At 46.6% G+C, this 24,516-nt stretch overlaps 1 protein-coding gene across 1 annotated transcript in view; it reads right to left on the bottom strand.

Moving 5' to 3' along the window:
• Positions 1-24,516, bottom strand: part of ca12 (carbonic anhydrase 12) — a 52,910-nt gene that overhangs the window by 15,761 nt on the left and 12,633 nt on the right. The window contains exons 3-4 of the mRNA XM_090230811.1: positions 5,848-6,027; positions 1,389-1,531 (exon numbers count right to left, since the gene is read on the bottom strand). Of these exons, the coding sequence (XP_090086937.1) occupies positions 1,389-1,531; positions 5,848-6,027 (323 nt within the window). The remainder of the gene's footprint in view (positions 1-1,388; positions 1,532-5,847; positions 6,028-24,516) is intronic.

Below are 24,516 nucleotides of genomic sequence, written 5' to 3'. Positions count from 1 at the left end.
TGACTACCACTTGGGCCACTTGATGTTGAGAGAAATAGGACAGAGATTTACAGACAGACAGGCGGTCAGCTCTCTGAAACTCCCTCAACTGTAGTCTGGACAGAAGGCCAGTGTGTGTGTTGCCCTGTGTTAAGTATATTATGGGAAGACTTCAAAGGGCTGACCAGGGTGTGTGTGTGTGTGTGTGTGTGTGTGTGTGTGTGTGTGTGTGTGTGTGTGTGTGTGTGTGTGTGTGTGTGTGTGTGTGTGTGTGTGTGTGTGTGTGTGTGTGTGTGTGTGTGTGTGTGTGTGTGTGTGTGTGTGTGTGTGAGGGTGTGTGTGAGGGTGTGTGTGCTGTGAGGGTGTGTGTGTGTGTGTGACCCTGTGTTAAGTATATTATGGGAAGACTTCAAAGGTCTGACCAGGGTGTGTGTGTTGTGTGTGTGTGAGGGTGTGTGTGTTGTGAGGGGGTGTGTGTGTGTTGTGAGTGGTGGTGTTAATGGCTCCAGTCTCTGTACCAATTAAATGTCACCAGCTGAAGTCACTGGCTTTCACATAATTAGTCTGAGCCATCAAACTTCTATAACTTATCCAGAACGCTGAAGGCCACTTGCTGGTCAACTTTCCAAAGGTCCCCCGTGTCACCCCGCTCCTCTGCAAACTCCACTGGCTTCCAGTCGAAGCCCACATCCACTTCCAGACCATGGTACATGCCTACGGAGCAGCAAGAGGCGCGGCCCTTCCCTACCTGCAGGCTATGCTCAAACCCTACACCCCAACCAGAGCCCTCCCCCCCAACCAGAGGTGGCTCCCTCTCAACCCAGTCCAAGCTCTCATTTATCCTGCCACCCCAATGGTGGAACCATCTTCCCCCTGAAGCTAGGAAAGCAGAGTCCCTTCCCATCTTCTGAAAGCATCTGAAACCTCTTCAACGTGTATCTTAAATAAGATCTCAGTCAGTCTTATCCCCTGTAGGTCACTAAACCAACTGGACATCTACCCCAGCTGTAGGTCTCTACCCCAGCTGTAGGTCTGTCCCAGCTGTAGGTCTATACCCAAGCTGTAGGTCTGTCCCAGTTGTAGGTCTCTACCCCAGTTGTAGGTCTGTCCCAGCTGTAGGTCTCTGTGTAACAGTGAGTTAGTGTGTTAGTGTGTAGCAGTGAGTTAGTGTGTTAGTGTGTAGCAGTGTGTGGCAGTGTGTTAGTGTGTAACAGTGTGTTAGTGTGTTAGTGTGTAGCAGTGTGTGTTAGTGTGTAACAGTGTGTTAGTGTGTTAGTGTGTAGCAGTGTGTGGCAGTGTGTTAGTGTGTAACAGTGTGTAGCAGTGTGTAACAGTGTGTTAGTGTGTAACAGTGTGTTAGTGTGTAACAGTGTGTTAGTGTGTAACAGTGTGTTAGTGTGTTAGGTTACCTCGGCAGCAAACTGCCTGCCGTTGACGGTGTGTTCTGATCCGACAGGCAGGTGTTCTGAGCCCCAGTGGAAGTGGAGTTGAGCAGCAGTGTAACGGTGAGGCAGGCTGGACAGATACATCCTCCTGGGTAGGGACAGCTGAACTGGAGAGAGAGAGAGAAATGAACTCTCTTTAGAGATGTACTCTAGAGACAGCTGAACTGGAGAGAGAGAAATTAACTCTTTAGACTCTCTAGAGACAGCTGAACTGGAGAGAGAGAGAGAAATTAACTCTCTTTAGACTCTCTAGAGACAGCTGAACTGGAGAGAGAGAGAGAGAAATGAACTCTTTAGACTCTCTAGAGACAGCTGAACTGGAGAGAGAAAGAGATTAACTCTCTTTAGAGATGTACTCTAGAGACAGCTGAACTGGAGAGAGAGAGAGAAATTAACTCTCTTTAGACTCTCTAGAGACAGCTGAACTGGAGAGAGAGAGAGAAATTAACTCTTTAGACTCTCTAGAGACAGCTGAACTGGAGAGAGAAAGAGATTAACTCTCTTTAGAGATGTACTCTAGAGACAGCTGAACTGGAGAGAGAGAGAGAAATTAACTATCTTTAGAGATGTACTCTAGAGACAGCTGAACTGGAGAGAGAGAGAGAGATTAACTCTCTTTAGAGATGTACTCTAGAGACAGCTAAACTGGAGATAGAGAGAGAAATGAACTCTCTTTAGACTCTCTAGAGACAGCTGAACTGGAGAGAGAGAGAAATGAACTCTCTTTAGACTCGCTAGAGACAGCTGAACTGGAGAGAGAGAGAGATTAACTCTCTAGAGACAGCTATACATTCACGCCTTTAGACCATTCAATCCCAACCTTATCCTTTACAGGGAGCTTTCGAGAACCACAACCTGTACATTGCACCATAAACCTATGGCAGCTACGCCAGAGGCAGAGATGTAAACATGCCGAGAACAATAACACATTTTTCAGCAGCATATCTCATCCAAGTTTAAGTGACTTTTTAAAAGTCAGAGTCAGCTGGAGATGTCTGAATCCCTGACTAAAGATGCAGAGCAACCTGTTCTCTGCTGTCAAACGTTCGTCTGATAATTAGCTTGGTGAAGGATGATGATGATGATGATGATGATGATGTAACAATGTCTCCGGCTGTGTTGGTCGTCAGGACAACAAGACATCGCATTACACTAACCGTCAGTGACATCGGAGTAGTTTAAAGGCTAATCGGCCTAATCCTAAATGCCACCCTATTTACTATGTAGGCATGGAATGGCACTATGCAGGGATGGAATAGCACTATGTAGGCATGGAATAGCACTAAGTAGGCATGGAATGGCACTATGCAGGGATGGAATAGCACTATGTAGGCATGGAATGGCACTATGCAGGGATGGAATAGCACTATGTAGGCATGGCATAGCACTATGTAGGCATGGAATGGCACTATGCAGGGATGGAATAACACTATGTAGGCATGGAATAGCACTATGTATGCATGTAATGGCACTATGTAGGCATGGAATGGCACTATGCAGGGATGGAATAGCACTATGTAGGCATGGAATAGCACTATGTATGCATGTAATGGCACTATGTAGGCATGGAATGGCACTATGTAGGAATGTAATATCACTATGTAGGCATGTAATGGCACTATGTAGGTATGGAATGGCACTATGTAGGCATGGAATAGCACTATGTAGGCATGGAATAGTGCTATGTAGGCATGGCATGGCACTATGTAGGCATGGAATAGGACTATGTAGGCATGGAATAGCACTATGTAGGCATGGAATAGCACTATGTAGGTATGGAATGGTACTATGTAGGAATGTAATATCACTATGTAGGCATGGAATAACACTATGTAGGCATGGAACGGCACTATGTAGGCATGGAATAACACTATGTAGGCATGGAACGGCACTATGTAGGCATGGAATAACACTATGTAGGCATGAAACAGCACTATGTAGGTATGGAATAGGACTATGTAGGCATGTAATAGGACTATGTAGGAATGGAATGGCACTATGTAGGAATGTAATATCACTATGTAGGCATGTAATAGCACTATGTAGGCATGTAATAGCACTATGTAGGCATAGGATGGCACTATGTAGGCATGGAATAACACTATGTAGGCATGGAACGACACTGTAGGCATGGAACAACACTATGTAGGCATGGAATAACACTATGTAGGCATGGAATAGCACTATGTAGGACGTAGGGTGTCATTAGAGATATTTATCGCCTACCTCCTCATGCCTTTTGCACACACTGTATATAGACTTTCTTTTTTCTACTGTGTCATTGACTTGTTTATTGTGTTATTGGCTTGTTTATTGTTTATTCCATGTGTAACTCTGTGTTGCTGTTTGTGTCACACTGCTTTGCTTTATCTTGGCCAGGTTGCAGTTGTAAATGACAACTTGTTCTCAACTGGCCTACCTGGTTAAATAAAGGTGAAATAAAATAAAATAAAAATAAATAGTTCCACTATATAGGAGATAGGGTGTCATTAGAGATATATAGAAGATAGGGTGTCATTAGAGATATATAGGAGATAGGGTGTCATTAGAGATACAGCTCCACTATATAGGAGATAGGGTGTCATTAGGGTGTTATTAGAGATACAGCTCCACTATATAGGAGATAGGGTGTCATTAGAGATATATAGGAGATAGGGTGCCATTAGATACAGCTCCACTATATAGGAGATAGGGTGTCATTAGAGATATATAGGAGATAGGGTGTCATTAGAGATATATAGGAGATAGGGTGCCATTAGAGATACAGCTCCACTATATAGGAGATAGGGTGTCATTAGAGATATATAGGAGATAGGGTGTTATTAGAGATACAGCTCCACTATATAGGAGATAGGGTGTCATTAGATACAGCTCCACTATATAGGAGATATGGTGTCATTAGAGATATATAGGAGATAGGGTGTCATTAGAGATACAGCTCCACTATATAGGAGATAGGGTGTCATTAGAGATACAGCTCCACTATATAGGAGATAGGGTGTCATTAGGGTGTTATTAGAGATACAGCTCCACTATATAGGAGATAGGGTGTCATTAGAGATATATAGGAGATAGGGTGCCATTAGATACAGCTCCACTATATAGGAGATAGGGTGTCATTAGAGATATATAGGAGATAGGGTGTCATTAGAGATATATAGGAGATAGGGTGCCATTAGAGATACAGCTCCACTATATAGGAGATAGGGTGTCATTAGAGATATATAGGAGATAGGGTGCCATTAGAGATACAGCTCCACTATATAGGAGATAGGGTGCCATTAGATACAGCTTCACTATATAGGAGATAGGGTGTCATTAGAGATATAGAGGAGATAGGGTGTCATTAGAGATATATAGGAGATAGGGTGTCATTAGAGATATATAGGAGATAGGGTGTCATTAGAGATATATAGGAGATAGGGTGTCATTAGAGATACAGATCCACTCTGTAGGAGATAGGGTGTCATTAGAGATATATAGGAGATAGGGTGTCATTAGAGATATATAGGAGATAGGGTGTCATTAGAGATATATAGGAGATAGGGTGTCATTAGAGATACAGCTCCACTCTGTAGGAGATAGGGTGTCATTAGAGATATATAGGAGATAGGGTGTCATTAGAGATATATAGGAGATAGGGTGTCATTAGAGATACAGCTCCACTCTGTAGGAGATAGGGTGTCATTAGAGATATATAGGAGATAGGGTGTCATTAGAGATACAGCTCTATTCTGCACTCATCATCATTTGGCTGCAGAACGTTGGACCAGCCTTAGGCCACTGTTTCACCACCTATCATCAACCAATAAGGACCAGAGAGGTGATTATGCTAGCATGTCTAATAGGGGTTTCTATGCTGTTGGCTAAACGGCAATGTCAGTGTGAGTGGTCAGTATGTTTGAGACTTGCTGACACTGCTATCGCCATCCCTGCATCCCATAATGATACGGGTCCTGACAGTGGCAGGTATCTGCGTCATCCAGCCTTGTGATCACTAAACAGCCGTGGGGTTTAACGAACATACAATTTAAGTTGCCTCTGTAAAATAAAGAATTGTGTTATATTTTCAGAAGGCTGTTTTAAGACGAGTTATTCTATCTAAGAGCATGTTTACAAAGAATTTAAAAATAACACTGGGGATTGTTGTCATGTGATTATGTTAGATTACTGTGGCCGATCCAGTCAGAGGATAATCCATAATTTTCCTCAAACTGACCCAGGTCACTAAGAAGAAGAGAGTGTTTTATACTACCAATGTCAGGTATGCTCGTTCAATGTCATATGTGTGCTACGTTGTGGGTATGGCACACATATGACATGGTTCTGGCACCAGGATCAGCCTGCTCAGTCGCAGCAGGACCCACAACATCAAGACATCTAAAGCCTGTAAAGATGACATCATCTTCCACGCTTCACTCACTGGAGTGTCCATTGTTCCCGAGGGTCAGCTGCTCATTGGCTGAGAGGTTGTAGTTCTGGAGCTCGATTGGACGTAGTGTGGGGTCAAACCTCAGCAGCTGGGTCTGGATGTCTATGGGTGACTGGAATGTTCCGCCACAGAATGGGTAGTGCTTGGACCAGTGGTGCTCACCGTCGGGACCTAAATAACATATAACTATAGTATATAATACGATATAACACAGTGAAACAATATAAAACAGAACCCCACAGAATGAGTAGTGCTTGGACCAGTGGTGCTCACCATCTCGTCCTAGAGAAGGTAACAGTTTAATCAATTCAATTTGACCAATTTAAATCAATACAACTTAATTTGTCCCTTAAGGCAATTCCATCCCTACATGATGCAAACTGTTTTATCAGATGACATCACAACCCAGGAGGTCTCTCTGGTGACATCACAGCCCAAGAGGTATCTCTGGTGACATCACCGCCCAGGAGGTATCTCAGGTGCCATCACCGCCCAGGAGGTATCTCAGGTGCCATCACAGCCCAGGAGTTATCACAGGTGCCATCACAGCACAGGAGGTATCTCAGGTGCCAACACAGCCCAGGAGTTATCTCAGGTGCCATCACAGCCCAGGAGTTATCACAGGTGCCATCACAGCACAGGAGGTATCTCAGGTGCCAACACATCCCAGGAGTTATCTCAGGTGCCATCACAGCCCAGGAGGTATCTCAGGTGCCATCACAGCCCAGGAGTTATCACAGGTGCCATCACAGCACAGGAGGTATCTCAGGTGCCATCACAGCCCAGGAGGTAGCCCAGGAGGTATCTCAGGTGCCATCACAGCCCAGGAGGTATCACAGGTGACATCACCGCCCAGGTGCTATCTCAAGGTATCTCAAGTGTATGTAGTGTACATGACCAATACATACATGTGAAATATTGTACAACAGGTGTATCTCAAACCCAGGTGCTTCAAATCAGCTTCAGTCCAAGTCAGCCTTGGACCTGACCGGTGCTGAACAATCTCTCATGGACAGATTCTGAAAGTTACCGAAAAATCTGTCGGGACGGAACAGGAAGTGTAGGATAACGAGCAGCAGTAATTTAGATATTTGGTAGCATTTTTCAAAGGGGGAGGGGACATTTGGGCCGTAACCTGCAGAGTGAGAGGGTGGAGCTCCTCATCTTGGTTCCGAGTGGTATACTGATATAGTGGTATACTGATATAGTGATATACTGGTATAGTGATATACTGGTATAGTGATATAGTGGTATAGTGGTATGGTGGTATAGCCATATACTGGTATACTGATATAGTGATATAGTGATATACTAATATAGTGATATACTAATATAGTGATATAGTGATATAGATAGTGGTATAGTGGTATAGCCATATACTGGTATACTGATATAGTGATATAGTGATATACTAATATAGTGGTATACTGATATAGTGATATAGTGATATACTAATATAGTGATATACTAATATAATGATATAGTGTTATAGTGGTATAGTGGTATAGCGGTATAGTAGTATAGTGGTATAGTGGTATAGTGATATAGTGGTATAGTGGTATAGTGATATAGTGATATACTAATATAGTGATATACTAATATAATGATATAGTGTTATAGTGGTATAGTGGTATAGTGATTTAGTGGTATAGTGATATAGTGTTATAGTGGTATAGTGATATAGTGGTATAGTGATATAGTGTTATAGTGGTATAGTGGTATAGTGGTATAGTGATATAGTGTTATAGTGGTATAGTGGTATAGTAGTATAGTGGTATAGTGATATAGTGTTATAGTGGTATAGTGGTATAGTAGTATAGTGGTATAGTGGTATAGTGGTATAGTGATATAGTGTTATAGTGGTATAGTGGTATAGTAGTATAGTGGTATAGTGGTATAGTGGTATAGTGATATAGTGTTATAGTGGTATAGTGGTATAGTAGTATAGTGGTATAGTGGTATAGTGATATAGTGTTATAGTGGTATAGTGGTATAGTGGTATAGTGGTATAGTGGTATAGTGGTATAGTGGTATAGTGATATAGTGGTATAGTGGTATAGTGGTATAGTGGTATAGTGGTATAGTGGTATAGTGGTATAGTGGTATAGTGGTATAGTGGTATAGTAGTATAGTGGTATAGTGGTATAGTGTTATAGTGGTATAGTGGTATAGTGTTATAGTGGTATAGTGGTATAGTGGTATAGTGGTATAGTAGTATAGTGGTATAGTGGTATAGTGTTATAGTGGTATAGTAGTATAGTGGTATAGTGGTATAGTGTTATAGTGGTATAGTGGTATAGTGGTATAGTGGTATAGTGATATAGTAGTATAGTGGTATAGTAGTATAGTGGTATAGTGGTATAGTGATATAGATAGTGGTATAGTGGTATAGTGTTATAGTGGTATAGTGGTATAGTGATATAGTGATATAGATAGTGGTATAGTAGTATAGTGGTATAGTGGTATAGTGTTATAGTGGTATAGTGGTATAGTGGTATAGTGGTATAGTGGTATAGTGGTATAGTGGTATAGTGGTATAGTGTTATAGTGGTATAGTGGTATAGTGGTATAGTGGTATAGTGGTATAGTGGTATAGTGGTATAGTGATATAGTGGTATAGTGGTATAGTGGTATAGTGGTATAGTGGTATAGTGTTATAGTGGTATAGTGGTATAGTGGTATAGTGGTATAGTGGTATAGTGGTATAGTGGTATAGTAGTATAGTGGTATAGTGGTATAGTGGTATAGTGGTATAGTGGTATAGTAGTATAGTGGTATAGTGGTATAGTGTTATAGTGGTATAGTGGTATAGTGGTATAGTGGTATAGTGGTATAGTAGTATAGTGGTATAGTGGTATAGTGGTATAGTAGTATAGTGGTATAGTGGTATAGTGGTATAGTGGTATAGTGGTATAGTGGTATAGTGGTATAGATGTATAGTGGTATAGTGGTATAGTGGTATAGTGGTATAGTGGTATAGTGGTATAGTGGTATAGTGTTATAGTGATATAGTGTTATAGTGTTATAGTGGTATAGTGTTATAGTGGTATAGTGGTATAGTGGTACTGTGAGATATCTTGTACTGTAATAACCCTTCTTGGAGGCACATGATGACGTAACAGAACCGAACTGAGTCAAGCAGCAAAACCCCTTGAACAACAATATATATATATATATACATACAAACTGGCCCTGTCACAAATACTGATGTCAGACGTAACATGGTTGCTTATGTTTCCACTTGCCACTGCAGAAATATGTATTCAATGTTTATATATTCCGATTGGTTGGTTCAATTAAGATAGCAATAAGGTGTATTGCCATTGGCTACGCTTGCAGACAAGGGCAGATGGCAAATGTCAATTCTCCCCAGTTTGATCATTTATGCAAGAGGTAGATCACGTTCTGAAATACTGTATTCTATTCATATAGTTCACAATGTACATGTCCTGGTGTATATATGAAAGGGAAAGGGGGGAGACCTAATCAGCTCGGGCGTTGTGGACGGGGGTTAAGGGAAGGGAAGGGGAGACCTAGTCAGCTCGGGCGTTGTGGACGGGGGTTAAGGGAAGGGAAAGGGGGGAGACTTAGTCAGCTCGGGCGTTGTGGACGGGGGTTAAGGGAAGGGAAGGGGGAGATCTAGTCAGCTCGGGCGTTGTGGACGGGGGTTAAGGGAAGGGAAAGGGGAGATCTAGTCAGCTCGGGCGTTGTGGACGGGGGTTAAGGGAAGGGAAAGGGGGAGACCTAATCAGCTCGGGCGTTGTGGACGGGGGTTAAGGGAAGGGAAGGGGAGACCTAGTCAGCTCGGGCGTTGTGGACGGGGGTTAAGGGAAGGGAAAGGGGAGATCTAATCAGCTCGGGCGTTGTGGACGGGGGTTAAGGGAAGGGAAAGGGGGAGACCTAGTCAGCTCGGGCGTTGTGGACGGGGGTTAAGGGAAGGGAAAGGGGGGAGACTTAGTCAGCTCGGGCGTTGTGGACGGGGGTTAAGGGAAGGGAAAGGGGGAGACCTAGTCAGCTCGGGCGTTGTGGACGGGGGTTAAGGGAAGGGAAGGGGGAGATCTAGTCAGCTCGGGCGTTGTGGACGGGGGTTAAGGGAAGGGAAAGGGGGAGACCTAGTCAGTTGACAACTGAATGCATTCAACTGAAATGTGTCTTCCCCTATATGTGTATGGTATTGGGGCTTTCAGGGTCCGGGACAGGTGATAGGACTGGGACCGGGACAGGGGATGGGACCGGGACAGGGGATAGGACCGGGACCGGGACAGGGGATAGGACTGGGTCCGGGACAGGGGCCGGGACAGGGGATAGGACCGGGACCGGGACAGGGGCCGGGATAGGGACTGGGGCAGGGGCAGGGACAGGGACAGGGACAGGGGCAGGGGCAGGGACAGGGACAGGGACAGGGGCAGGGACAGGGACAGGGACATGGGCAGGGACTGGGGCAGGGACTGGGGCAGGGACAGGGACAGGGGCAGGGGCAGGGGCAGGGACATGGGCAGGGACTGGGGACAGGGTACAGGGGCTGGGGATCTCCATTGGTTTACTCCCTCATCTGATTGTCTTAAATCAACAAGCATTGGTCTGAACTTAATCCAACTGATTTCTGGTAGACTGGTAGACTGGCAGCCAGACTGACTGGTAGACTGGCAGCCAGACTGACTGGTAGACTGGCAGCCAGACAGACTGGTAGACTGGCAGCCAGACTGACTGGTAGACTGGCAGCCAGACTGACTGCTAGACTGGCAGACAGACTGACTGGTAGACTGGCAGCCAGACTGACTGGTAGACTGGCAGCCAGACTGACTGGTAGACTGGCAGCCAGACAGACTGGTAGACTGGCAGCCAGACTGGATGGTAGACTGGCAGACAGACTGGCTGGTAGACTGGCAGCCAGACTGACTGGTAGACTGGCAGCCAGACTGACTGGTAGACTGGCAGCCAGACAGACTGGTAGACTGGCAGCCAGACTGACTGGTAGACTGGCAGCCAGACTGACTGGTAGACTGGCAGCCAGACTGACTGGTAGACTGGCAGCCAGACAGACTGGTAGACTGGCAGCCAGACTGACTGGTAGACTGGCAGCCAGACTGACTGGTAGACTGGCAGCCAGACTGACTGGTAGACTGGCAGCCAGACTGACTGGTAGACTGGCAGCCAGACAGACTGGTAGACTGGCAGCCAGACTGGATGGTAGACTGGCAGACAGACTGGCTGGTAGACTGGCAGCCAGACTGACTGGTAGACTGGCAGCCAGACTGACTGGTAGACTGGCAGCCAGACAGACTGGTAGACTGGCAGCCAGACTGACTGGTAGACTGGCAGCCAGACTGACTGGTAGACTGGCAGCCAGACTGACTGGTAGACTGGCAGCCAGACAGACTGGTAGACTGGCAGCCAGACTGACTGGTAGACTGGCAGCCAGACTGACTGGTAGACTGGCAGCCAGACTGACTGGTAGACTGGCAGCCAGACTGACTGGTAGACTGGCAGCCAGACAGACTGGTAGACTGGCAGCCAGACTGACTGGCAGCCAGACAGACTGGTAGACTGGCAGCCAGACAGACTGGTAGACTGGCAGCCAGACAGACTGGTAGACTGGCAGCCAGACTGACTGGTAGACTGGCAGCCAGACTGACTGGTAGACTGGCAGCCAGACAGACTGGTAGACTGGCAGCCAGACTGACTGGTAGACTGGCAGCCAGACTGACTGACTCACCTTCAGACGAATTAGAAACAAATGCTTCCATAAAAAGGTCTAATCATTTCATTAATTCCGTGTCTGACCCTCGTAGCGATCCAGCTACACTGTGGAAGGCTATTAAATCACTACAAAGAAGCAGCCAAAGAAATCAAATCATTTTTTGAGGGGGAATGCATACCAGCATAGCCACTGCACAACGCAACACTAAACAATACATTCATTGGACTATAACGTTAACAAACGGTGCCCACAAACTGTTAGGGCCGACATAAAGCTGTCCCAACAGCAGAGCTTTCTTTTCAGCACTGTGGAATGAATCCTTACCACCGCTATACCTGGTTATCAGCTGAGCCTTGTCTGGCAGCGACACAGTTCATTCAGCCTCATTTTACTGCCTTTATTAAATAACATAGCTGATATGGCTGACTTGCTTAAACAAATGTGGTTTCTACTGACAATTGAGATGTACAAACTATGGCATAAGGGGACGACAAGCGGATAAGAGGTCATCCGTAATTTCTATTAAGACATTAATGAGCGAGCTAGGACGGACGTAGTCAATATAACTATTTGTTCAGCACCTGAAATGTACAGCGACAGAATTCAGGCCGTTCTTACAGTGTTCTCCCTGTACACCAAGTCAGAACCGTATGATAAATAAAGGGGGCATATAAGCAGACAATGAAAGCTCTTACAATATTCAATGATTGCATTTCTCTAAAACAGGCTAAACTGTGCACCATCAGGTCAGAACAGTAGGCTAAGTTATGAGGGAGGAAAGGGACCAAATTATTAGGGTGAGGCACATGGGCGACTAACAGCTTACTACACAACATACACTTAGTGTACGTGTGGTGCCAGGACAACAACCTCTCTCTCAATGTGATCAAGACAAAGGAGATGATTGTGGACTACAGGAAAAAGAGGACTGAGCACGCCCCCATTCTCATCGACGGGGCTGTAGTGGAACAGGTTGAGAGCTTCAAGTTCCTTGGTGTCCACATCACCAACAAACTAACATGTTCCAGGCACACCAAGACAGTCCTGAAGAGGTCACAACAAAACCTATTCCCCCTCAGGAGACTGAAAAGATTTCAGATCCTCAAAATGTTTAACAGCTACACCATTGAGAGAATCCTGACTGGTTGCATCACTGCCTGGTATGGCAAATGCTCGGCCTCCGACCGCAAGGCACTACAGAGGGTAGTGCGAACGGCCCAGTACATCACTGGGGCCAAGCTTCCTGCCATCCAGGACCTCTATACCAGGCGGTGTCAGAGGAAGACCCTAAAAATTGGCAAAGACTCCAGCCACCCTAGGCAGACTGTTCTCTGTGCTATCGCACGGCATGCGGTACCGGAGCACCAAGTCTAGGTTCAAGAGGCTTCTCAACAGCTTCTACCCCCAAGCCATAAGACTCTAGTCAAATGGCTACCCAGACTACTCAGATTGCCCCCCCCCCTCTCCACACCACTGCCCCTCTCTGTCACTTTAATTAACTCTACCTACATGTACATACTACCTCAACTAACCGTTGCCTCCGCACATTGACTCTGTAGCGGTACCCCCTGTATATAGCCTCCACATTGACTCTGTACCATAACACCCTGTATATAGCCTCCACATTGACTCTGTACCGGTACCCCTTGTATATAGCCTCCACATTGACTCGGTACCGGTACCCCCTGTATATAGCCTCCACATTGACTCTGTACCGGTACCCCCTGTATATAGCCTCCACATTGACTCTGTACCGGTACCCCCTGTATATAGCCTCCACATTGACTCGGTACCGGTACCCCCTGTATATAGCCTCCACATTGACTCTGTACCGTAACACCCTGTATATAGCCTCCACATTGACTCGGTATGCCATCACACAGCAGCAAGATTTGTGACCTGTTGCCACAAGAAAAGGGCAACCAGTGAAGAACAAACACCATTATAAATACAACCCATATTTATGCTTATTTATTTTCCCTTGTGTACCTTGTGTAACCATTTGTACATCGTTACAACACTGTATGTATATATGTATAATATGACATTTGTAATGTCTTTATTGTTTTGAAACTTCTGTATGTGTAATGTTTACTGTTAATTTTTATTGTTTATTTCACTTTTGTATATTATCTACCTCACTTGCTTTGGCAATGTTAACACATGTTTCCCATGCCAATAAAGCCCCTTGAATTGGAGAGAGAGCGAGAGAGAGAGCGAGAGAGAGAGAGATACAGAGAGAGAGATACAGAGAGAGAGATACAGAGATACAGAGAGAGAGAGGAAGATGACCCCAGGACAGTGAAATCTCTTATGTCATCATCATGTTATCCTTGTATATTCAATGGTCACCAATCACCATCACATTGGCCTGGATGAGTAGTCAAAACCCCTATGTCTCCATCCCAAATTGCCGGGAGGAGCAGTGTTGTCAGTATGACTAAGCAGCTGTAACAGTCAGCAGATGATGCTTCTAGCCCTGCAGGTATTCAGCAACTGAGAGCAGGGAGCTGGGAGAGGGGACTACAGAGAGACATGAGGAGCAGGGAGCTGGGAGAGGGGACTACAGAGGGAACAGGCAGCTGGGAGAGGGGACTACATAGGGAACAGGGAGCTGGGAGAGGGGACTACAGAGGGACATGAGGAGCAGGGAGTGGGGACTACAGAGGCACATGGGGAGCAGGCAGCTGGGAGAGGGGACTACATAGGGGGACATGAGGAGCAGGCAGCTGGGAGAGGGGACTACAAAGGGACATGAGGAGCAGGCAGCTGGGAGAGGGGACTACAGAGGGACATGAGGAGCAGGCAGCTGGGAGAGGGGACTACAGAGGGACATGGGGAGCAGGCAGCTGGGAGAGGGGACTACAGAGGGAACAGGGAGCTGGGAGAGGGGACTACAGAGGGACATGAGCAGGGAGCTGGGAGAGGGGACTACAGAGGGAACAGGGAGCTGGGAGAGGGGACTACAGAGGGACATGAGGTGGGAGAGGGGACTACAGAGGGAACAGGGAGCTGGGAGAGGGGACTACAGAGGGACATGAGGAGCAGAGAGCTGGGAGAGGGGACTACAGAGGGAACAGGGAGCTGGGAGAGGGGACTACAGAGGGACATGAGGTGGGAGAGGGGACTACAGAGGGAACAGGGAGCTGGGAGAGGGGACTACAGAGGGACATGAGGTGGGAGAGGGGACTACAGAGGGAACAGGGAGCTGGGAGAGGGGACTACAGAGGGACATGAGGTGGGAGAGGGGACTACAGAGGGACATTAGGAGCAGGGAGCTGGGAGGGGGGACTATAGAGGGACATGGGGAGCAGGGAGCTGGGAGAGGGGACTACAGAGGGACATGAGGAGCAGGCAGCTGGGAGAGGGGACTACAGAGGGACATGGGGAGCAGGCAGCTGGGAGAGGGGACTACAGAGGGAACAGGGAGCTGGGAGGGGGGACTACAGAGGGACATGAGGTGGGAGAGGGGACTACAGAGGGAACAGGGAGCTGGGAGAGGGGACTACAGAGGGAACAGGGAGCTGGGAGAGGGGACTACAGAGGGACATGAGGTGGGAGAGGGGACTACAGAGGGAACAGGGAGCTGGGAGAGGGGACTACAGAGGGACATGAGGAGCAGGGAGCTGGGTGAGGGGACTATAGAGGGACATGGGGAGCAGGGAGCTGGGAGAGGGGACTACAGAGGGAACAGGGAGCTGGGAGAGGGGACTACAGAGGGAACAGGGAGCTGGGAGAGGGGATTACAGAGGGACATAACCACCAGGCTGCATTAAAGACCCCATCGTCTGGGTTAACCACCAGGCTGCATTAAAGACCCCATCGTCTGGGTTAACCACCAGGCTGCATTAAAGACCCCATCGTCTGGGTTAACCACCACGCTGCATTAAAGACCCCATCGTCTGGGTTAACCACCACGCTGCATTAAAGACCCCATCGTCTGGGTTAACCACCAGGCTGCATTAAAGACCCCATCGTCTGGGTTAACCACCAGGCTGCATTAAAGACCCCATCGTCTGGGTTAACCACCAGGCTGCATTAAAGACCCCATTGTCTGGGTTAACCACCAGGCTGCATTAAAGACCCCATCGTCTGGGTTAACCACCACGCTGCATTAAAGACCCCATCGTCTGGGTTAACCACCACGCTGCATTAAAGACCCCATCGTCTGGGTTAACCACCAGGCTGCATTAAAGACCCCATCGTCTGGGTTAACCACCAGGCTGCATTAAAGACCCCATCGTCTGGGTTAACCACCAGGCTGCATTAAAGACCCCATCGTCTGGGTTAACCACCAGGCTGCATTAAAGACCCCATCGTCTGGGTTAACCAACAGGCTGCATTAAAGACCCCATCGTCTGGGTTAACCACCAGGCTGCATTAAAGACCCCATCGTCTGGGTTAACCACCAGGCTGCATTAAAGACCCCATCGTCTGGGTTAACCAACAGGCTGCATTAAAGACCCCATCGTCTGGGTTAACCACCAGGCTGCATTAAAGACCCCATCGTCTGGGTTAACCACCAGGCTGCATTAAAGACCCCATCGTCTGGGTTAACCACCAGGCTGCATTAAAGACCCCATCGTCTGGGTTAACCACCAGGCTGCATTAAAGACCCCATTGTCTGGGTTAACCACCAGGCTGCATTAAAGACCCCATCGTCTGGGTTAACCACCAGGCTGCATTAAAGACCCCATCGTCTGGGTTAACCACCAGGCTGCATTAAAGACCCCATCGTCTGGGTTAACCACAAGGTGTCACGCCCTAATCTGTTTCACCTGTTTCTGTTATCAGCAGGTGTCGCTTATTTTCCCCAGTGTAATTATCCCTGCGTTTCCTGTCCGTCTGTGCCAGTTCGTCTTGTATGTTTAGTTAAGTCAACCAGCATGTTTTTCCCGTTCTCCTCTTGCTATTCTCTTTTTGATAGTCTCCCCGGTTTTGACCCCTGCCTTACTCTGGACTACTTTCCCACCTGACTGACCATCCTGCCTGCCCTGACCTTGGTTCTGCCTGCCTGCCCTGACCTGGATTCTGCCTGCCCTGACCTTGGTTCTGCCTGCCCTGACCTTGGTTCTGCCTGTCCTGACCTGGATTCTGTCTGTCCTGACCTTGGTTCTGCCTGCCCTGCCCTGACCTTGGTTCTGCCTGCCTGCCCGTTCTGCCTGCCTGCCCTGCCCTTGGTTCTGCCTGCCTGCCCTGGCCTTGGTTCTGCCTGCCCTGACCTTGGTTCTGCCTACCCTGACCTTGGTTCTGCCTGTCCTGACCTGGATTCTGTCTTTCCTGACCTTGGTTCTGCCTGCCTGCCCTGACCTTGGTTCTGCCTGCCTGCCCTGACCTTGGTTCTGCCTGCCTGCCCTGACCTTGGTTCTGCCTGCCTGCCCTGACCTTGGTTCTGCCTGCCTGCCCTGACCTTGGTTCTGCCTGCCTGCCCTGACCTTTTTGAGTCTCCGGTATCCGAGTTAAAGGCGGCCAGCAAACTGCTTGACTTACGTCAAAACTCCCGTCCCTTCCCTCGCCCCGTCCATATGACTGTGCCATTGATCTTCTCCCAGGCCCTAGACCACCTCGGCGTATGTTGTATTCTCTGTCTGAACCAGAGACATAAGCTATGGAGGAGTACAGAGAGGAGACTCTGGCCACTGGGGCCGTCCGTCCGTCTGCATCTCCTGCCGGTGCAGGGTTTTGCTTTGTGGAGAAGGACAAGGCCCGTGCATTGACTACCGGGAACTTAACGATATCACTGTCAAAAACCGTTATCCCCTACCTCTCCTCAGCGTTTAAACCTCTCCAAGGGGCCACCATATTTTCCAAGTTGGACCTTCAAAATGCCTACCACCTGGTTTGGATACGCGAGGGGGATGAGTGGAAGACAGCCTTCAACACAGCCAGTGGACATTATGGGGTACCAGGTCATGCCATTTGGACTCGCCAACACCCCCACTGTCTTCCAGGCATCGGTCAATGATGTGCTTCGGAACATGCTAAACCGGTTTGTGTTCGTCTATCTGGATCACATCCTGTTTTTCCCCCCGATCCGCCGGAGAACATCAATGTCAGACAGGTCCTTCAGCGCCTCAGGTCCTTCAGTGCCTCAGGTCCTTCAGTACCTCAGGTCCTTCAGCGCCTCAGGTCCTTCAGTGCCTCAGGTCCTTCAGCGCCTCAGGTCCTTCAGCGCCTCAGGTCCTTCAGTGCCTTAGGTCCTTCAGTGCCTCAGGTCCTTCAGTGCCTCAGGTCCTCAGGTCCTTCAGTACCTCAGGTTCTTCAGTGCCTCAGGTCCTTCAGTACCTCAGGTCCTTCAGTGCCTCAGGTCCTCAGGTCATTCAGCGCCTCAGGTCCTTCAGCGCCTCAGGTCCTTCAGCGCCTCAGGTCCTTCAGCGCCTCAGGTCCTTCAGCGCCTCAGGTCCTTCAGTGCCTCAGGTCCTTCCTCCTGGAGAACCAACTGTTTGTGAAAGCTGAGAAGTGTGAGTTCCACCGCTCTTCTATCACCTTTCTGGGATATGTCATTGCTGAGGGCAATGTTCAGATGGATCCTGGAAAGGTGAAAGCAGTGGTGGATTGGCCTCAACTAATGTCCATTGTGCAGTTGCAACGGTTTATTGGTTTTGCAAACTTCTACCACCGTTTCATTCGGGATTACAGCACCCTGGCGGCCCCCCTCTCGGCACTCACCTCCCCCAAGGTACTGTTGAAATGGTCTCCAGCTGTCGACAAAGCTTTTGTGGACCTGAAGCATCGGTCCACAAAAGCACCCATCCTCATCCATCCGTGTCAATTTGTGGTGGAAGTGGATGCTTCTGATGTTGGAGTGGGGGCCATCCTGTCCCAGCGATCTGCACAAGACCAAAAGCTTCATCCATGTGCCTTTCTGTCCCATCGTCTCAATCTTGCTGAGAGGAACTACGATGTTGGCAACAGAGAACTCCTGGCAGTGAAGATGGCATTGGAGGAGTGGAGGCACTGGCTGGAAGGAGCAGAACAGCCATTCCTGGTCTGGCTTGACCATAAAAACCTGGAACATCTCCGTTCAACCAAGCACCACAACTCAAGGCAGGCCCGGTGGGCCCTCCTGTTTACCAGATTCAACTTAATCATTTCCTACCGTCCTGGGTCTAAAAATGTGAAGCCTGATGCTCTCTCCTGCCTATACAGTTCCTCTGCCACACCCTCGACCTCTGAAACCATTCTCCCTACCTTATGCTTTGCTGCCACTGTGGATTGGGGTATTGAGAACCTGGTTCGAGAGGAGCAACGCTCCCAACCTGGACCTGAAGGGGGCCCGGCTAACCGTCTGTTTGTCTCTAACCCAGTCCAGTCCCGGGTCCTGGAATGGGCTCATTCCTCCAGGCTGACCTGTCATCCAGGGTCCCGACGTACACTAGCCTTCCTTTGACAACGTTTCTGGTGGCCCACAATGGTCCCTGACGTCTCTGCCTTCGTCACTGCATGCACTCTGTGTGCTCAAAACAAGACTCCGTGACAAGCTCCTTCTGGCCTCATGCAGTCACTACCGTTTCCTCATCGTCACCTGGTCTCATATATCTCTGGACTCCCTCCGTCTGATGGCAACACTGTTATTCTGATGGTAGTCAACCGGTTCTCCAAGACTGCCCATTTCATCCCTCTCCCCAAACTACCTTCTGCCAAGGAGATGGCCCAGCTTATGGTGCAGCATGTCTTCCGGATCCATGGACACCCGGTAGACATGGTCTCTGATCGGGGTCCTCAGTTCTCGTCTCAGTTCTGGAAGGCATTCTGCACCCTTATTGGGTCGTTGGCTAGCCTGTCATCCGGATTCCATCCCCAAACTAATGGTCAGTCGGAGTGAGCCAACCAAGACCTGGAGCCAGGGAGGCTGTCGACGTACCTGGAGAAGAGCCAGGGAGGCTGTCGACGTACCTGGGGAAGAGCCAGGGAGGCTGTCGACATACCTGGGGAAGAGCCAGGGAGGCTGTCGACGTACCTGGGGAAGAGCCAGGGAGGCTGTCGACGTACCTGGGGAAGAGCCAGGGAGGCTGTCGACGTACCTGGGGAAGAGCCAGGGAGGCTGTCAACGTACCTGGGGAAGAGCCAGGGAGGCTGTCGACGTACCTGGGGAAGACGTACCTCAACATTCTACATGTCCATCACACCAGCCATCGAAAAAATCATCCTGGAGATGACACATTTGGAGGGTTTGTGTAAATATGGAGACAACTGGAAAAGGATGGATGAGATTGACCTGCGTGTCTACATAGGTCTGCTAATCTTAGCGGGTGTGTATAGGTCTCGAGGCGAGGCTACATAGGGCTGCTAATCTTAGCAGGTGTGTATAGGTCCCGAGGCGAGGCTACATAGGGCTGCTAATCTTAGCAGGTGTGTATAGGTCCCGAGGCGAGGCTACATAGGGCTGCTAATCTTAGCGGGTGTGTATAGGTCCTGAGGCGAGGCTACATAGGGCTGCTAATCTTAGCGGGTGTGTATAGGTCCCGAGGCGAGGCTACATAGGGCTGCTAATCTTAGCGGGTGTGTATTGTTCCCGAGGCGAGGCTACATAGGGCTACTAATCTTAGCGGGTGTGCATTGGCCCCGAGGCGAGGCTACATAGGGCTGCTAATCTTAGCGGGTGTGTATTGTTCCCGAGGCGAGGCTACATAGGGCTACTAATCTTAGCGGGTGTGTATTGGCCCCGAGGCGAGGCTACATAGGGCTGCTAATCTGAGCGGGTGTGTATTGTTCCCGAGGCGAGGCTACATAGGGCTGCTAATCTTAGCGGGTGTGTATAGGCCCCGAAGCGAGGCTACATAGGTCTGCTAATCTTACCGGGTGTGTATAGGGTGTGTATAGGTCCCGAGGCGAGGCTACATAGGGCTAATATATCACTATGTTGAATTCCTCATTGTACAGTATATAAGAATATATCACTATGTTGAATTCCTCATTGTACAGTATATAAGAATATGTCACTATGTTGAATTCCTCATTGTACAGTATATAAGAATATGTCACTATGTTGAATTCCTCATTGTACAGTATATAAGAATATGTCACTATGTTGAATTCCTCATTGTACAGTATATAAGAATATGTCACTATGTTGAATTCCTCATTGTACAGTATATAAGAATATGTCACTATGTTGAATTCCTCATTGTACAGTATATAAGAATATATCACTATGTTGAATTCCTCATTGTACAGTATATAAGAATATGTCACTATGTTGAATTCCTCATTGTACAGTATATAAGAATATGTCACTATGTTGAATTCCTCATTGTACAGTATATAAGAATATGTCACTATGTTGCCAAAAATAGTTAAAGACTGTTATTGTTTCCCTTCAATAAAATACATTCAATACATTCTTTATTATTTTGGTCAGGCCAGGGTGTGACATGGGTGATTTATGTGTCTTGTCTAGGGGTTTATTAGATTGATGGGGTTGTGTTTAGTATAGTAGTCTAGGTAAGTCTATGGTTGCCTAGAGTGGTTCTCAATCAGAGGCAGGTGGTTGTCGTTGTCTCTGATTGGGAACCATATTTAGGCAGCCATATTCTTTAGGTATTTTGTGGGTGATTGTTCCTGTCTCTGTGTTTGTTGCACCAGATAGGGCTGTTTCGGTTTTTCACGTTTATTGTTTTTGTGTATTGTTCGTATTTTCATCTTTATTAAAGATGTTTATAAATATCCACGCTGCATTTTGGTCCTCCTCTCTTTCACCAGAAGAAAACCGTAACATGAATGCAGTCTTTCTGCACTGTGAAGAGGGAAAACCCAGATGTTCACAACGTTTGTGATGAATGACAGGTTGTTTCTTCAAGCAAAATACATTTGGGGTTTAAAATGAATTAATTCAATTATTTAAAACTCAATTAAGCTGCTTTATTTTAGGGGTTTAGTGAAGGCGGATCTTCTTTTTTTTTTACCCTTAGGACGAGTGGAGTATACAGAATGTTAAGACTACACAATGTCCACTACTAATCTAAATTATCTCCATGTCCACTGCTAATCTGGAAGATGAGTTGAGTTATGAACTGCAGCTGAGGTATCTAAATTATCTCCATGTCCACTGCTAATCTGGAAGGGTCACCTGTGACTACAGGGTGGAGGACTAACAAATTATATCTGAAATGTGGGAATGTATCGAAATGAATTAGCATTACATTACAACACCACCCTGTTGAAAATGCTTCTCTCAGGAAGTTAGAATAGGAAGTGTTTTTCCTGGGTGCCACTGTCTGACAGTCAGCTGATTGGTGAATAGAGTTAACAGACAGACAGCAGACAGGTCTCTCATTTAAAATGAATTAAAAGAACCTCACTGTCTGCTGATCGGACATAGTTGTATAAACTTGGTTATAAAGATAGCTGCACCCTGTCGTTAATGTTTCTCTTAGGAAGTGTTTTTCCGTGTTGGTTTTACAGGGTGTGATAAGTCAGCAAAAGAAATCTGACAGAAATACACACAGACAGACAGAAAGACAGACAGGCGGTGTCTCTGTCATTAATGAGCTGTCACTGGGTGGGGGACAAACACATTTCATACCAAACCCATCTAAATATGAATCAGGCGTAAGTCGTGAATTAACAGGATGGTCCAGCTACCCACAGACCTCCATAAAATCACAATCATTTCCTCCATTCACTATAAACATTAGACTCAAAATACAGAACAGAAATATGAACTCATTGTCATAACAAATCTGGGTTTATTCCAGAGATATAAACTCATTGCCATAACAAATCTGGGTTTATTCCAGAAATATAAACTCATTGCCATAACAAATCTGGGTTTATTCCAGAAATATAAACTCATTGCCATAACAAATCTGGGTTTATTCCAGAGAATAATGACAAAGTACTGTAGTATCATGTATATGTAACAAAACAGCAGTAAGTACTGTGGTAAAATGTATATGTATGATACGTAGAGTAGTAGATATATTAATAATTATATGTAGATCAGTAGATATATTAATAATTATATGTAGATCAGTAGATATATAAATAATGATATGTAGATAAGCAGATATATTAATAATGATATGTAGATCAGTAGATATATAAATAATGTAGATCAGTAGATATATTAATAATGTAGATCAGTAGATATATTAATAATGATATGTAGATCAGTAGATATATAAATAATGATATGTAGATCAGTAGATATATAAATAATGATATGTAGATCAGTAGATATATTAATAATGATATGTAGATCAGTAGATATATTAATAATGATATGTAGATCAGCAGATATATTAATAATGATATGTAGATCAGTAGATATATTAATAATGATATGTAGATCAGTAGATATATTAATAATGATATGTAGATCAGTAGATATATTAATAATGATAAGTAGATCAGTAGGTATATCAGAGTGATCTCAATAATCCAGAAAATAAACTATAGTTAAGAAGTGGAAATCTACCAGCCCTCCGTCGTTAACACAATAGAAAGGTCAAATGTTTAATTATCTAAATGTTGAAAGTGTGTGGAGGACGGAGAGAAACAACATGGGGGAGTTTGAAACCATGTGGGGGAGAGTGATGCGGACGCTGGGGGAAGGGGAGGGGGATACCTAGTCAGTTGCACAGCTGACTAACCCAGTGTAAACAGTGGTAACAGTGTATTTTTAGGCAGGGAGGCACCCAATAATCGACAACTCCATCAGGCTATGTCACCAGGACCACAGTCTGAGACAGGTCCATTAGGCTATGTCACCAGGACCACAGTCTGAGACAGGTCCATTAGGCTATGTCACCAGAACCACAGTCTGAGACAGGTCCATTAGTCTATGTCACTAGGACCACAGTCTGAGACAGGTCCATTAGTCTATGTCACCAGGACCACAGTCTGAGACAGGTCCATTAGGCTATGTCACCAGAACCACAGTCTGAGACAGGTCCATTAGGCTATGTCACTAGGACCACAGTCTGAGACAGGTCCATTAGGCTATGTCACCAGGACCACAGTCTGAGACAGGTCCATTAGGCTATGTCACTAGGACCACAGTCTGAGACAGGTCCATTAGTCTATGTCACTAGGACCACAGTCTGAGACAGGTCCATTAGTCTATGTCACCAGGACCACAGTCTGAGACAGGTCCATTAGGTTATGTCACCAGGACCACAGTCTGAGACAGGTCCATTAGGCTATGTCACCAGGACCACAGTCTGAGACAGGTCCATTAGGCTATGTCACCAGGACCACAGTCTGAGACAGGTCCATTAGGCTATGTCACTAGGACCACAGTCTGAGACAGGTCCATTAGGCTATGTCACCAGGACCACAGTCTGAGACAGGTCCATTAGGCTATGTCACCAGGACCACAGTCTGAGACAGGTCCATTAGGCTATGTCACCAGGACCACAGTCTGAGACAGGTGAAGCAGACAGTCAAAACAATAATCTAGTCTGGTACACTGTAAAAAACAACATCACAATCATCTTGCAGCTGGTTGCCTTTCAATTGCGTAAATACTTTTGCTCCTCTAATAGAGGGACAACATACAAAAAGTACTGTAATTGATAAACCATTCACCTGTTATGGATAAAAATAGGCAACATGAAAGGCAACATGAATTTGTAATTTTACTCAACGAGCTTTTTCAAATTCAGCTCACTTCGAGCTAACTTTGTTGAGAGAACAAACATTTACTCATTAGCTCAATTTCTTGTCCTTCTGAAGTCTACCCAACTCACAGGATAACGCTTATTAATCAATGGTTAAGGTGGCTTTTTTCCAGTGAAGGCAAATATGAATTTGTATTTTGACTCGTGTTTTTATGCATTCAGCTCATTAACCACATTTACATCCAAAGTTTGTGATGGAAACTTTCGGTACAATTTTATAAACGCCGACAGATAATGCATTTTTCTTCATAATGGTTGTCAAGGTTGTGCGCTACTGGTAAGGAGTCGGGTGCAGGAGAGCAGTGAGTTGTGATCAGGCGCACTTTATTTGGCAGA

This window comes from Oncorhynchus mykiss, chromosome 4 (assembly GCF_057628025.1).
Source record: "Oncorhynchus mykiss isolate SJ-2025 chromosome 4, ASM5762802v1, whole genome shotgun sequence".
Classification (NCBI taxonomy): domain Eukaryota; kingdom Metazoa; phylum Chordata; class Actinopteri; order Salmoniformes; family Salmonidae; genus Oncorhynchus; species Oncorhynchus mykiss.
Note: the sequence above shows the minus strand (reverse complement) of the source record. Positions and strands in the feature narration are given on the sequence as shown.